The following is a 14491-nucleotide window of genomic DNA, read 5'->3' as shown; positions in this document are numbered from 1 at the left end:
CAGCAGTATCTTTTAAAATCCTCTCAAATCCTTCTCAAAAACATTCTTGCTAATAACAGCCCAAAAAAGGATGGCAATTTGTTCATTATTACAAGAGGCAGGGTGCCTTATATGCTCCCATATTAGCTCTGCATCGAACTTCTGAAGATGACTTGACGAATGGATTTCCATTTTAGCAGTTCAATTTAATGGGCTATTTACCATTTGCCGTATCACATTTTAATTTCTCACTTTTAAAGATTTCTCCCCCCTCTTAAGACATTTTATATTTGTCCTTCAATTGAAGATTTTATATTTGCCCTGCAATTTGAAGATTACTTACAGAATGATGAAGATATGCTCTGTCTTAAGATGAGAGCAGTCAAGGAACATTAGCCTACCCTTTTGCCCTGTGACATTAGGAAGAATATATATCATGAGCTAAGGCTTTTACAGATGTCTCTCAAATGGTTTCCCGCTCCTTTCAACAGCAGCATTTAGGGACATCCATACAGTTTTAAAGGAATGATAAGATGTTTGGCCTTACACAATTTGACACATCCATATACCAATTCGTGTAAGGTTCTGGTCTAATAAAGTTTTGTTTCTTGCAAATTAGGAAAAACAATAGACTTTTCCTTGAATCTGAAGAAAATTATGCCAGTTTAAGCTTCCAATAATCTTTTTTTTTTTCTTCAAAACAATAAAGCTGGCAAATGAAACTGTCCTCAGTGATTTAATGTAAGACATTTAGGCCATTTCTTTGGCTTGGTTTCCCATCTTATCAAGCATCTCATCTCAGTCGGAAAAACAATTACTGATCATTCCCTTTAATTTATGGTGAGGCAAGATTGGGCTAAAAGGATGATAGGTAGTCAGGAGAAAATCTCCCCTGTTTTCTTGCTTCATGTAATCCCTTTTCTGCACTTGTCATTCATGCTATTTCTTCCAAAAATCACTGAATTCTTAAACAGCCTTGGCAATAGGTCACAAGCATGATAAGTGAGTGAATTTTGTCCTCAACCAGGGCTGAAGAAATGTCTGATCTGGTACTGAAAGATGAAGGAATACATTTCCGAATCCTTGTAGTACCCAGAGTTATTTTTTACTCATGACTGCTGAATAGGTTTTTTTAAGCAACAAGAGTGCTATCTGTTACACTGATGTTTGTAAGACCTGACAAAACCTACAGAAAACTCCAAGCACTGCAGATCCATTTAAGGAAGATAAGTGTCCAATTGTTTCTTCCACATTATTTGAACAGGACTTAGTCCTATTCAGGACACAGGCCAAATTCAAAAGGAATCAATTTTATCCTTTCAAGAGCTTTCCTTTCTCTCACTTATTTTTAATCCCCATGAATTACAGACAGAAATGGAAAGCAATGTGATGCAATCCTTTAATGAAGTGTGGTCATGAAATATGATTTATTCTCTACAATTTGTTGGGATTAAGTGCTTGATTAAGTTGCCAACTAAATTTTGGTTTAAAAGATCTGTCCACAAAGGGGTTTCCCCCCCCCTTTGTGTAGAATTAATATTATATTATCAAAGTTTTATCTTAGCGGGTGCATGGCTCAAAAGATTAACTAGATATTCTTCCAAGGTTAAAACTGATATCTAATTATCCTAGCAGATAACCAAGTAAAAATCCATATTACCTGAGTGAATGTTTCTTGTGTTACAGAGTGAAGTGTATATATATAACAAATACATAAACATGTTATTCTTTTTTGATTCTCCAACAGATAAATACATTTCTCAGATTGTAGTTGAAGTTTTCCTATTTTTCAAACCCCGGAATTTATTTACCATATTAAATTACTTACACTGAATCCTCCAATTATATTGAGACACAATCCTTCATTCAGACAGCTGATGCTGAGCAACCTGCAGTAGTCAATTACTTCCTCGCAGTTTCTTCCTGTGTAGCTTGGCGTGCAACTGTAAATAAAGCAACAGAGTTCAGAAGTCTTGAATTCTGAAATGCAAATTCATAGAACATAGAATAATAGAATTTGAAGGAACCTCGGAGGTCTTCTAGTCCAAACCCTTTGAACAGGAGTCCCTATATCATTTCAGACAAATGGTTGCACAGTCTCTTTTTGAAAGCCTTTAGTGATGGAGCTGCCACAGCTTCCGAAGGCAAATTATTCCACTGTTTAATTGCTCTCACCATTAGGAAATTTCTGCCACAGCTTCCGAAGGCAAATTATTCCACTGTTTAATTGCTCTCACCATTAGGAAATTTCTCCTTAGTTCTACTATAGCCATGATGGCGAACCTATGGCATGCGTGCAACAGGTGGCACGCAGAGCCATTTGTGCCGGCACACGAGCTGTAGGCAAACTTACCTCACTGTGCATGTGCATGCCTCCCAGCTGATTTTCGGCCTCCCAGAGGCTTCAGGAAGGCTTCTGCAGGCTTTTCAGGATGAAAACTAGACCCGTTTTGTCACTTCCTGTTCTTCCAGAAATACCAGAAGTGACAAAATGGGCCTAGTTTTCATCCTGAAAAGCCTGCAGAAGCCTTCCTGAAGCCTCTGGGAGGCCAAAAAGGGCCTCAAACCAGCCAAAAATCAGCTGTGAGGTGCATGTATAGGGGGCATGGAGGCGTGCACATTGCCTTCTGGGTGCTGGCACATGAGCGCGAGCATGCAAGCGCCTGCACACTTTTTGGCATAGGAGCCAAAAAAGATTAGCCACCACTGTACTATAGGTTGCTTCTCTCCTTGGTTAGTTTCCAACCATTGTTTCCTGTCTTGCCTCTTGGTGCTATTTTATTTAATTCTGAAATTTTAATTAAATTTCATTTAATTCTATTTCATTCATAAGATTATTAAAGGCCTGGAGGCTAAAACATATGAAGAACAACAGTTGGAGGATTTGGGTTTGGCTAGTCTAGAGTAGAGAAAAGAAGAACTAGGGGGGACATGAGAGCAGTATTCCAGTATTTGAGAGGTTGCCACAAAGAAGAGGAGGGGGTCAATTTATTTTCCAAAGCACCAGAAAGCAGGACAAGAAAAAAAATGGATGGAAGTTAATCAAGGAGAGAAGCAACCTGGAATTGAGGAGAAAATTCCTACCAGTGAGGACAATTAACCAATGAAACAGCTGACCTTCAGACATTGTGGGTGCTTCATCTCTGGAGGTTTTTAAGAAGAGACTGGACAGTCACTTGTCTGAAATGGTATAGGTTCTCCTGTTTGAGCAGGGGGCTGGACTAGAAGACCTCCAAGGTCCCTTCCAGCTATATTCTGATTCTGTGTCAAGCCCAAAATTGACATATATGCAGCCATTTTATTTAGCTCTACATTCTAATCATATATTCCTTTTCTTTCTTTCTCTTTGCTGGTATAAGGGAGTAGGGTTTCGGGCTTGCCACATTTTTAAGGTGGAAGGAGTGCCTAGACAGTGAGGATTGTTTTGGCTAGGTGGCTTTCCTTCCTGTGGGAACAGAAGCTGTCCCTGTCGAGACCTGGAAGTGGAGATTGAAGACACCAGGCAACGTTGATTTAATTCTATTGGGGAACATGACTTTTGAGGGTTGTTTCTAATTTACAATATTATGTGGCGTAATTCTGGTTTGTGTCAGATCTGGAATTACAACAGACTTTGCCAATTTGATGCTTACCTAAATAAAAGAAATTTTTTTTGGAAGATGGATTTTGCTTATTTCTTTTTGAATGAGTTTTCATTACTTGGAAACCTGACATTCTGATTCATTCCAGGTTCCACAAAAAAAAAACCAAAAAAAAAAACACCACATTACCACAGTGTGTTTCTTATAATTTCAGCAGGACTTAATCAGAAGAATAACAAATTCAGGCTACCTGCTGCTAATAATTTAGCCAGGTGAGTTATACTTTGGTAAGGAGGATTTCCCACCCATCCACCCTTTATTGATTAAATGTTTTTATGTTGGTGTTAAATACAACCTTCTGGAACTCATTGTATTGTATGCATGTATGCATGTATGCATGTATGTAGGTAGGTAGGTAGGTATGTAGGTATGTAGGTATGTAGGTATGTAGGTATGTAGGTATGTAGGTATATATGTATATACACACACATACACACACACACACGTGTGTGTGTGTGTGTGTGTATGTATGTGTGTGTGTGTGTAGGTCTAGGTGTGTTCGGATCTTTTCCCGTGTAAGATTAAGAGTATCTTGGCAACGTTTCGGCGAGGTCCCACTCGCCATCCTCAGGCTGGTGCTTTCGGCTTTGTGGCAGTGCAAGCAGTGTGTGATTAGAGCTGCCGTCTCTCTATAAATACTGGTGGTGGGGGCTGGTGTGCTGGGCTGGTTGGCTGCGCTGTTGCCTCTTGATTGATTGATTGATGGAGTTGTAATCTCCTGGGTCATTTGTGCTAATGGAAAAGAGATCAAAACACAAACGACCCAGGCTATTACAATGCAGGACCCAGGATGCCACAACAAAAGAACTCTCAAGCCCATCACACAACCCATTACCCAAGCCATTAAAACACGAGAGGCTAATGGAAAAAAGATCACTACAAAACAAACGACCCAGGAGATCCAGGATATCTCCACAACAAAACTCACAAGGCTATCACACAGCCCATTATACCAACATCAACTCCAGCACCAGCCTGAGGATGGCGAGTGGGACCTCGCCGAAACGTCGCCAAGATACTCTTAATCTTACACGGGAAAAGACCTGAACACACCTAGACCTACATACCTGTACCCGTGAAAATCTACGAATATATATATATATATATATATATATAGATCTTTGGTTATTCGGGTTTTCTCAGAGTGAATCACTCTGAGAAGCACAGAGCTGAAGACAGAAGCCTGAAGATGATGAATGAGACTTCATCGAAACGTTGCCTAGATACTTCCAATCTTACGTGGGAGAAAACCCGAATAACCAAAGATCCACATACAAATACCATGAGAACCTCAGAATATATATATATATATATATATATATATATATATATATATATATATATATATATATATATATATATATATATATATATATATATATAATATAATATAATATATATAAAATCAACCTTGAGCTAAATAGATAATAACAAACTGTACAGCACCTTGGGGAGGAATAGATGGCTCTATTACTGAGAAATGAAGGGAAGTAATGACAAATGAGATTTAGGACGCTTAGCTAATGATCACTATATAATTGGTATGCCAACAGTTGTCAATAGCTGACAGACACTGGCTTGAGGAAGCAATGATGAGTGGATAATGATATGAGTATTATTCTATTTCTTTAGTTATAATTATAGATTTTCTTTTAAAAGGAAAAAAAAATTTCTTATCTGCAGTAATTCAGGAGCAGCATCCTTTTTAAAAAAATAGGAGCTAGCAATTTCCACTGCGGCATCAGTCCTGTTCTATTATTGTGACTCAGTGTTCAAATGATGATGCCCTCCTGTTTTACCAGCTCTGTCAGTTTCAAGAATCCTTCCATTTTCAATGGAAATCAGGACTCAATAAATAGTTCAAGAGCACCAAGATCACTCCCAAGATCTGGTTTTGAAAAGGGAGGATTGGAATATACGCAGTGGTGGTGTTCAGTTGGTTCGTACCGGTTCAGGTGAACTGGTTGTTCAATTCCCCCCCCCCTCCCATCAAAGCCTGGGCACTGCGCTGCAATTGAGAAATAGGCAACGGAGCTGCCGGCACAAGGGAAGGAGAAGACTGCTTTCCCTCTTTCTTCCCTCATGCCAGCTGCTCCATTGCCCATTTCTCCATTGCAGTGCAGCATATCGCCCAGGATTCATTTTGATGGGGGGGGTGTAATTTAGCAACCAGTCCACCCAGGGTCATCCTGCATGTGCCAAGTATGGGCCATGCTTCCCACAACAGCCAACCTGACCCTAGACAAATCGGTTGTTAAATTATTTGAATCTCACCACTGTAGATATGGTTAAATCAAATGCATAAATAAACACCATTAACATTTCTGAACCAATCTCCATCTTGCAAAATGTTAATCCTTGAAATGCAAACGTATGTTTGTTTGCACAATTATGAAATGAAAATGAAAACAGGGAGACACTCACAAATGCCTGAAGATGTGTGCACATTCTTTTTAAATGTACACAAAGAATTTATTGCCAGCTCCCTCAGCCCAAGTCTGTGTTCCTCAAACCTCCTGGCTCCAAGATTTCCCAAATCCTCAAGAGAAAAATTATACTATTTCAATCACAAATTCTCCTTGGAAAATCTCTGAGAATTTCTCCCGTGCAAAGCATTCTTGGACTGATATACAGATCTCAATATCCTGAAAGAAAAGGGATTCTCTCTTATCTAGTTCCTCTTAGTGCTTAATATTCCTGAAAGCAAAGGAGCAGCAATCAATGGGTGTTCCTTTGAGTTGCCTTTGGAATCACGTTATTTTATGTAACACTGTCTTTTTACAATTTATATGCAATAAGAGCAAACCCTATTCCGCTGTAGCACTGATGATGTTACCTAGTTTGGTAATGAAATGTCTGCAAGAAAGCCACCAAACTCAGAGAACACCAACGACCCCACAATTTATCTCCACACATGCACACAACGTGAATATGGGACAACACTAATTATCCTAACTTCATATGTAGCATTAATATCTGCAACAGGGAAGCTTTTTTTACATCCATCAGGGTCCTAATTGCATGAAGTATATCTAAGAGTATCAGTCTTCCAATCAAAGGAAAGGAAAGCAGAGACTAAGTGGGAGTGTCTTCTTGTCTCTATTTTTAATATCTCTACTGATCAATAGGATAAAAGGTGCAAAGATCAATGCTTCTGGAACCCATAAGACTGTCTCAAAAATTACTTTCTCTATTAAAAGAAAGTTCTAAGTAAATTCTTTCAAATGGAATGAGAACATGAAGCAGAAAAAACTGGTTGAGCCATAAGCGTTTAAAGCATTTATCACATTTTCTTAAAGTCTTTTTATGATATTTTAGTGGTCTGGAAAACATGGGAATCCAAACGGAATGAAGAATTGCTGTAATCTATTGTGATATATATTTCTAACCCCTAGCTACCTGTATCTCCCCATAGTACTTGACATTTGCTGGAAGAAAGTGCTATATTAGATTCTTAAATCAAGTCTGTACAGAATAAAAAGACTGAAAAGGTGAAATTAGGATACAGGATAGTCATATATCAGAGCTGAAGTCAAGAAAATTAAATTGAATCTTTTTGGTTATATGTTTAAAATGGAAAACAATTCTTCCCAAGTAAAAGGAACCAGTAGGTTATAAGGCAGATGGTTAGAGGCAAGAAAACCAGACAGGTAATCAACTACAGATAAAACTAGATAACTGGAATCAAATGGAGGAAATTGGAGGAACTTCAAAGATGAAATGGAAGAAATGATGCCAGATTGGCAGTTATGCAGTAAAAAAACAAACAAACACCTGAATACAAATGGACATAAGAACAAGCCTAGGTTTGGATGTATCCTGGAGAAGTATCCCTTATGCTTTTCTGAGATACACAGTTTGATGTTGTCTTTCATATCATAACTTAAAAGTATTTATTTTACTTTTAACATATTATTTTAATTTAAAAGAAAAAAAAAAGATATTTGGTCATCAATAAACTGATGATATTCAGTCTATCATTTCACCCAGGCAGAAGATGTAGTAGAATATCTGACTTAGGATCTAGAAGGTGTAAGAATTTGAATAGGAATGAAACTGACTACAATTGAGAATCTGAGAAAAAGAGACTACGGTATCTGTTTATATAAAAAACCTTGGGGTTATTTGCAGTATCTACCATAACTCTGTAGACAATCATAATCCCATGAAATGATCAAAGGCACAATTTCAGCATCCTCACAGCTGACAACTCCTGTTAGAGAAGCGGGTGGAATCATGGCCAATGTAAGTTCAGCTTCAATTGGTCATACTACTGACATGCTTTTAAGTTAGAAAAACTTAGCAACAACTACTCTTTATTATTTCAAATTTGGATTACTGCAGTGAACTTTAATTTATCCCTTGCAGACTAATTTAAAGTTTAACAGAATAGCAATCCACACACTAGTGAACCCAAGCTATCCTAGCAATAGCAATAGCACTTAGATTTATATACCACTTTACAGTGCTTTACAGTCCTCTCAAAGCAGTTTACAGAGTCAGCATATTGCCCCCAATAATCTGGGTCCTCATTTTACCCATCTCGGAAGGACGGAAGGTTGAGTCAACATCGAGACTGGTGAGATTTGAATTGCCAAATTGTAGTCAGCTGGCAGTCAGCAGAAGTAGCCTGCAGTACTGTACTCTAACCATTGCGCCACCATGAAACAGTGCCACAACAATATTGCCAGTGATACCACTTTGGTTCTGGGTACAAATCAAAGTGTTGCTTTATTATTTTAAAAAGCCAAGTATAATAGAACAGTGGTGGCTAACCTTTTATGGCTGTGGTGCCAATAATTGCACATGCGCTCACGTGCCAGCAGCCAGAAGGCAATGCATGCTGCCCTCCATCCCCGCATGTGACGCGCTTCTCTGCACATTCGTATGCAATCCTCCTGTGTGTGCTATGCATCTGTGCATGCACGCGATCCCCCTGAGCGCACTACATGTCTCTGCGCATGCACACGCATCTCCCACGCACCCTTCCCCCCATGCATGTGCGCCAGATACCCAACAATCAACTGTTGGGCGGCGCACTAGGGCTCTTCCGGGTGAGCTCTCACGTGCCAGCAGAAGCTGCTCTGCGTGCCATTTCCGGCACACATGCCATAGGTTTGTCAACACAGTAAAAGAACATAGAATATCAGAGTTGGAAGGGAAATTGGAGGATTTCTAGTCCAACCTCTTGCTCAAGCAAGAGACCCTATGCTGTTTCAGACAGGTGATCTCTTCTTAAAAGCCTTCAGTGATGGAGCACCCACAACTTCTGAAAGTAAGCTGTTCCATTGGTTGATTGTTCTCACTATTAGGAAGTTTCTCCTTAATTCCAGGTTGCTTCTCTCCTTAGCTTCCATCCATTGTTTCTTTCCCTTGCGTTCTGGTGCTTTGGAAACTAAGCTGAACTCCTCTTCATGGCAGTGATTCAGATATTGGAATACTTCTATTTCACATCTCATCAGATCATCTACCCATCCTGTTTGCTTGATCCAGAGAAGGTACTTTTTGGTTCTTTTGCTCATTATTTCCCTTTCTTTTCCTCCCCTCTCCTCTCCTCTTCAGTCAATGGATGGAGATGCTATGACACATTTCTCTGAAATTGTAAGTGGAAGAGTGATATGTTGATAATGCACTGGTGCTTCTGGAAATTAGATATGATAAGATAAAATCCCTAAGTCTGTGCGGAAAGTAAAATGAAAATTACAATGTAAGCATCTTCTTACAGTTATAAATATCTGTTAGATACTTTGATACCCCTTGAAAGAAAAACAAATGAATTCAGTGAGGAGAGACCAGAAATTGACCTTAATCTGGACAGACTTCTAAATGACCTCTCAAAAGGGTTGTTTTATATCCTAGTCTATTGCAGATTGAATCAGAAAGAAAAGCAACGCAAAATGATATGATTCTGGAAAGGTATATTTAAGCAAAAAAATAAATGACACCGGAGCAACTTCCTGGCTTTCGAAATCCTCTTTAAGAAGGCTTGAAGTAGCAACGAGAGCACTTCAGCCATCCTTTTCAGAAATGGGTAGGCTTCTTCAATATGAAAAGGATTTATTTTTTCTTCTGCTCTAAATTAGTGTTTAAAACCCAAAAAAGAGAAATCATTCAAAGATATGAAACCAATTATCTCAACCCTAAACAAGAAGCTGAATCTTTCAGTTATCAGAGATGGCATTAGACTAGGCCTGAAAGCACACTCTTATCTACGTGTAGGAAACACAGAACTGAATCTCTCTCTCTCTCTCTCTCTCTCTCTCTCTCTCTCTCTCTCTCTCTCTCTCTCCCTCCCTCTCTCCCTCCCTCCCTCTTCACCCAACCATGGAAGGTTTGAGATTGCCTTTCTTTGGAAATCTAACAATTGCCCCACTAAATAATTGCCCCACTGATGCCAACAACAAATCACCACTTTTTTGTTTTTAAATTTCAAAAATTTCTGATTGCTTACAAGTTTCCAAAAACCAGATATAGAATTTTGCATTCAGATAAGGTTACTCTATTCTTTCTCATTGGACAGATTGAAAACAGCTCCCAGACTACACACACACACACACACTACACTTGATATTAACCAAAAGGCTGAGAAGCGATATCTGCAGCTCCTCTTTATTCAATACATTAAAAGAGCTCTAGAATGCAGCTTGCTGGCCTGCTAAGTTATATCTACAGGACTTTTTAAAATTGTGCCATGCTGACATGAAACCATTTTGGTGGTGGTGGTATTTTTAAAAGAGTTCTAGAAGTTCTTGGAGGAAATGGAAGTCTGTAACTGGCAACCTGGAGATGTTTATGGAGATTCTCAATCATCCTGGTCATGGTTGTCCCAAGGGTGCTTTTTCAAAAGGAAACTGGACTTTCTTTGTTTATCCTTGAAGACATTTCAAGAACTGAAGAGATTTCTTGGGTGAGAAGCGAAATGTCTTCAAGGAAAAAACAAAGAAAGTTCAGTCACCTTGTGAAAAAACACTATTGGCAATCCGGAGGAAAGACAGAACACACTGATTGTCTGGCATCTTCAGAGTTGATTTGTAGGCTACAAATAAGGACAAATGATTTACTAACAATGCTATCAAGGCCAGTGGTGGCTGGTAAAAGTTTAAGAACCAACTCCATTACTGCTACCACAGAACAACTGATTGGCATGTAGACATCATGGTTCACCTCTGCCCTTGCTTGTAAATTTCCCCCAAATTTAATGATTGGCTCTCGCAAAATGATATAAACCAGCTCAAGAACACCAGTGCCCCAGGTTCATGCTGAACTCAATGTGCTTGACATGTAAGGATAATCAATACACAATAAGGATACAAGAATTGTTTTTAAAGCACAGAGTGGATTTGCAGCTGTAACAAATGATGTCATGGCATAATTCATCAACTAAGGCACGGGTGTCAAACTCAATCACATCACAGGCTGGATTGTGACATAGCGCAATTTTTTTTGCTTTTGTGGAACTAGAGGGGTGGGGATGGACTGCACGTGATATATCCGGCCCGTGGGTCACCAGTTTGACAGGACTGAACTAAGGTATGTCTTAGCTACAGTAGATGTTACAAGCAAAAAAATGGGCCAGATTGCAAAGCCAAGGTAGTGGAACAAAGCACCTAAAATATTGTTCAGTGTACACCAATTGGAGCGAATGTAATCACTCCTATACAGTAAGATCAAGGGTGGGATTCTACCGGTTTGGCTCAGTTCAGCCAAACCAGTTTGCTCCAACGATCAGCTATTGGGCCCACCCACCAACCCCGGCTCCATACTGACCTTCATTTCCTGCTTTTGACACTCATCTGCATCGCGCACCGCAGCAGAATGCTCTGCCTCAGCTGCTGAAGAGACAGGGAAAGTGCAGGAGTGCAGGAGAAGGTCAGTAGGAATGCCTCTGAGCGCGCGCAAAGCATGCCTACCAAGACGCCCACCAAACCAGTGGTAAACCAATTTGAATCCCACCCCTGAGTAAGATTGACTAGATTCCAATAACTCATGGCCCACAAACTGCTAGAATGGAAGAGATTTTTATCCCAAAAAATAACAAATAAAAATTGGTTAGCCTTTTAATGTAGTCGATGTCAGGAAAAGATTCTACATGTTTGACTGTATGTTACCTTGCCTCCCTGTTACATACCAGGAAGTTGAGCTCCTTTTTTATACTTTTTTTTTTTCACTTTGTGGATTTGTTTTTGTAACTGTTGCTGCATAATTTCTCCAAGGTCACCTCTGTGTCTTCCTTACAAAATCATCCCCAGAATGATAGGATCCTCAGATTGTTTAAAACATAGTCAGGTGTCACATGTTCCCAAATCACTTTTTAAATAAATAAATTTTTTTAAAAAAATCACTTTGGAGAGCAAATTCTTTTTCATTAAATCAAATCAGGATCAAAAAGCAAAAGCAAGGATAGTTTTTTTTCTTCACAGTATTCATTCCAAATGTCGTTACTGAAATGATGAAGACAGCAAAACATACAATATTTCCTTAAAGAGAATGTGTTAAGGATGGGATCAATCATGAGAAATGCATGCATTGTTTCAAACTATAACTCTGAATATTTTTTTACTAATGCTGTCCACCAATTCTTGAAAAATAGCAGGATATATTGGGAAGAATTAGTAGCAGCAGGAAGGCTTTGTAACTCACCCATCTTCTTTTCTACATTTGCATTTGGTTTTCCCCAATAAACGCAGGCACAGAAATATACACTGTCTAATTACACTGTCTAATAATCCTATTTGGTCAACATTCCATCAAAAATGCTTAGATACTTCATGATGTCTATCTCATTTAAGGAGGACGAGGACGAGGACAAGGATGAGGAGGAGTTCCACTGATATTTCTCTATGTATAAATTTTCTTTTCAACTTGACATTCCCTGCAGAATATGGGGCTGCATCTGACACCAGCATCAACTTTCTTAGGCACCCCAATGGATTACCATCCTTTTACCTAGCAGAGATTTTGATATTCTATTTTTACAGATACTCTAAAAAGTAGTGTTTGTTTACTATACTTTAAAAATGCATGATAGAATCTGCTCTAAGGCATCCAAATAAAAGCTAAGCAAGTGTGAAGACTACAAATTTTACATCTTAATGGACTGAGGAAAAGATCTATAAATCTATATAAAAATGACTAGAATTAGCTATCCATGTACCTGGTCTTCTTCCTTAGTTTGTAGAAAAGCACTAATCTATTTCCAGCATGCAGATTGATGAGCTGCATTGTGAATTATTATCAGAAGTCTATGAATTAAGAATGAGTATCTACATTTTTCTTTTCCCAAACATGATGTTATACGTGCACTGAGCAGGAGATCTGCCTTTCCAACTTATTTAAATTTCATCTCGAGTTAGAGAAGTATATATTTTATCTTAGAGAATTCATGATGAAACAATGTAAAATCTCTTCTGGTCTTTACTTTTTAGTCTCAACTTTCAGTCTCCTGGCCATTGAAAACAAAAGTTGCCTTTCTATAGAACCTCTCCAACTGAACATAGGCAGGACTAATAAAATCATTATTATTTTATTGCAATTTCCTTCCCCCCCGCCAAAAAAAATCCAGATGAAAATGTAAACTAGAAAATATTGAAAATGTTGTTACCTGCAATGATAGCTCTCTACCTCATCAACACAACTGCCATTATTTAGGCAGGGGGAAGGTTCACAAAGGGTCACCGTCTTTTCACAGAATTTACCTGTGAACATTGGCAAGCAGGTACATGATGCATCCTGCAAAAGAGAGACTTCTTAAATCGTATTTGCAAATAATCCAAAATGAATGATAGTCTATCATCTGTTCTATAATATACTAAAGAAAGATTCAATTTCTGGAGAAAAACTAATCCCAAACCTATTTTTGTGGGGTCCCTGTACTCTCTGATATTGGTTGTTTTCTTAGCTAACTAAGTATCATCATCAGTGTTAAAAGGGAGTGAGATTGGTTTTCTGTTTATATATAGTGGTTTGCCCTGTCAATGTTGGTGAGTGTTCTTGGCAATTCCTTGATTAGGCTATTATTTACTGAATTGTTAGTTCCATGACTCAGGTATTGTTTATTGTTTGGAGTTAATAGCTGGGGGCTGATTGTTGGTCAGGAAGTGTGGTTTTTTAGACTTTTTGACTGGCGCTTTTGAATGGCATGTATATGTTCTTCATCTCTATGTGTCCATTGATGGCTGATGTGTCTGAACGCCAGGTTTCCAGGAATTCTCTAACTTTTTTGGATTTATCTTAGTCAAGGATGCTCACTATCTCCCATCTGAAACTATGGTAAAGTCCGTTCATGTGTTGTGCAGTTCAGGAGTTTTCACCATGTCTTCTGACTGTTAATTGGTATTAGTTGAAACCTACTTCCTTAGATAAGGTATCCAAGAAAAGGGAGAAAAATAAGTGCCATGATAATTTAAAAAGGGGGAAAGCTTTTTGATAGTTATTTAATTATTATTTATTTATTATATTTATATGTCACCCATCTCTCTGGGCAACTTATGACATAATTTATGATGTAGTAAAGAATCAACAGGCAATGGGTCTAACACCATTATTAGAAACCAGCAGTTCAAGATTGGCCAGATGTACTTGGGTATTGTTGTTTTTAATGCAAAAACATATTTCTGCTTTCATCTAACTCGATCAATGCTTTAGCACTAATTTTAGGCAATTTTAGACAACCTTTGAAAATTCCAATAATAAACTGACTTCTCAAGCTAGCAATTAATTACAGGTGATATTAATCTATTTTGCATTTCTTAACAGAGATTTTTTGCTTAGAAGAAAAATAGTTTTGAACTACATTTCAATATTCATATTTTGACAGCAAAATATTTTAAATATGTTTTCAAGTACATACAGTACTATACACAAAAAAACAT

At 38.3% G+C, this 14491-nt stretch overlaps 1 protein-coding gene across 1 annotated transcript in view; it reads right to left on the bottom strand.

Annotated features, from left to right (window-relative positions):
* The window catches only part of LOC113430092 (protein eyes shut homolog), a 241382-nt gene that overhangs the window by 58963 nt on the left and 167928 nt on the right, over nucleotides 1-14491 (bottom strand). The window contains exons 4-5 of the mRNA XM_087945298.1: nucleotides 13222-13349; nucleotides 1808-1922 (exon numbers count right to left, since the gene is read on the bottom strand). Of these exons, the coding sequence (XP_087801424.1) occupies nucleotides 1808-1922; nucleotides 13222-13349 (243 nt within the window). The remainder of the gene's footprint in view (nucleotides 1-1807; nucleotides 1923-13221; nucleotides 13350-14491) is intronic.

The sequence above is a fragment of the Notechis scutatus genome, chromosome 1 (assembly GCF_049901735.1).
Source record: "Notechis scutatus isolate UNSWTSFEM ecotype Mainland chromosome 1, rNotScu1.2, whole genome shotgun sequence".
Lineage (NCBI taxonomy): Eukaryota > Metazoa > Chordata > Lepidosauria > Squamata > Elapidae > Notechis > Notechis scutatus.
This window is presented reverse-complemented; position numbering and strand designations above follow the sequence as displayed.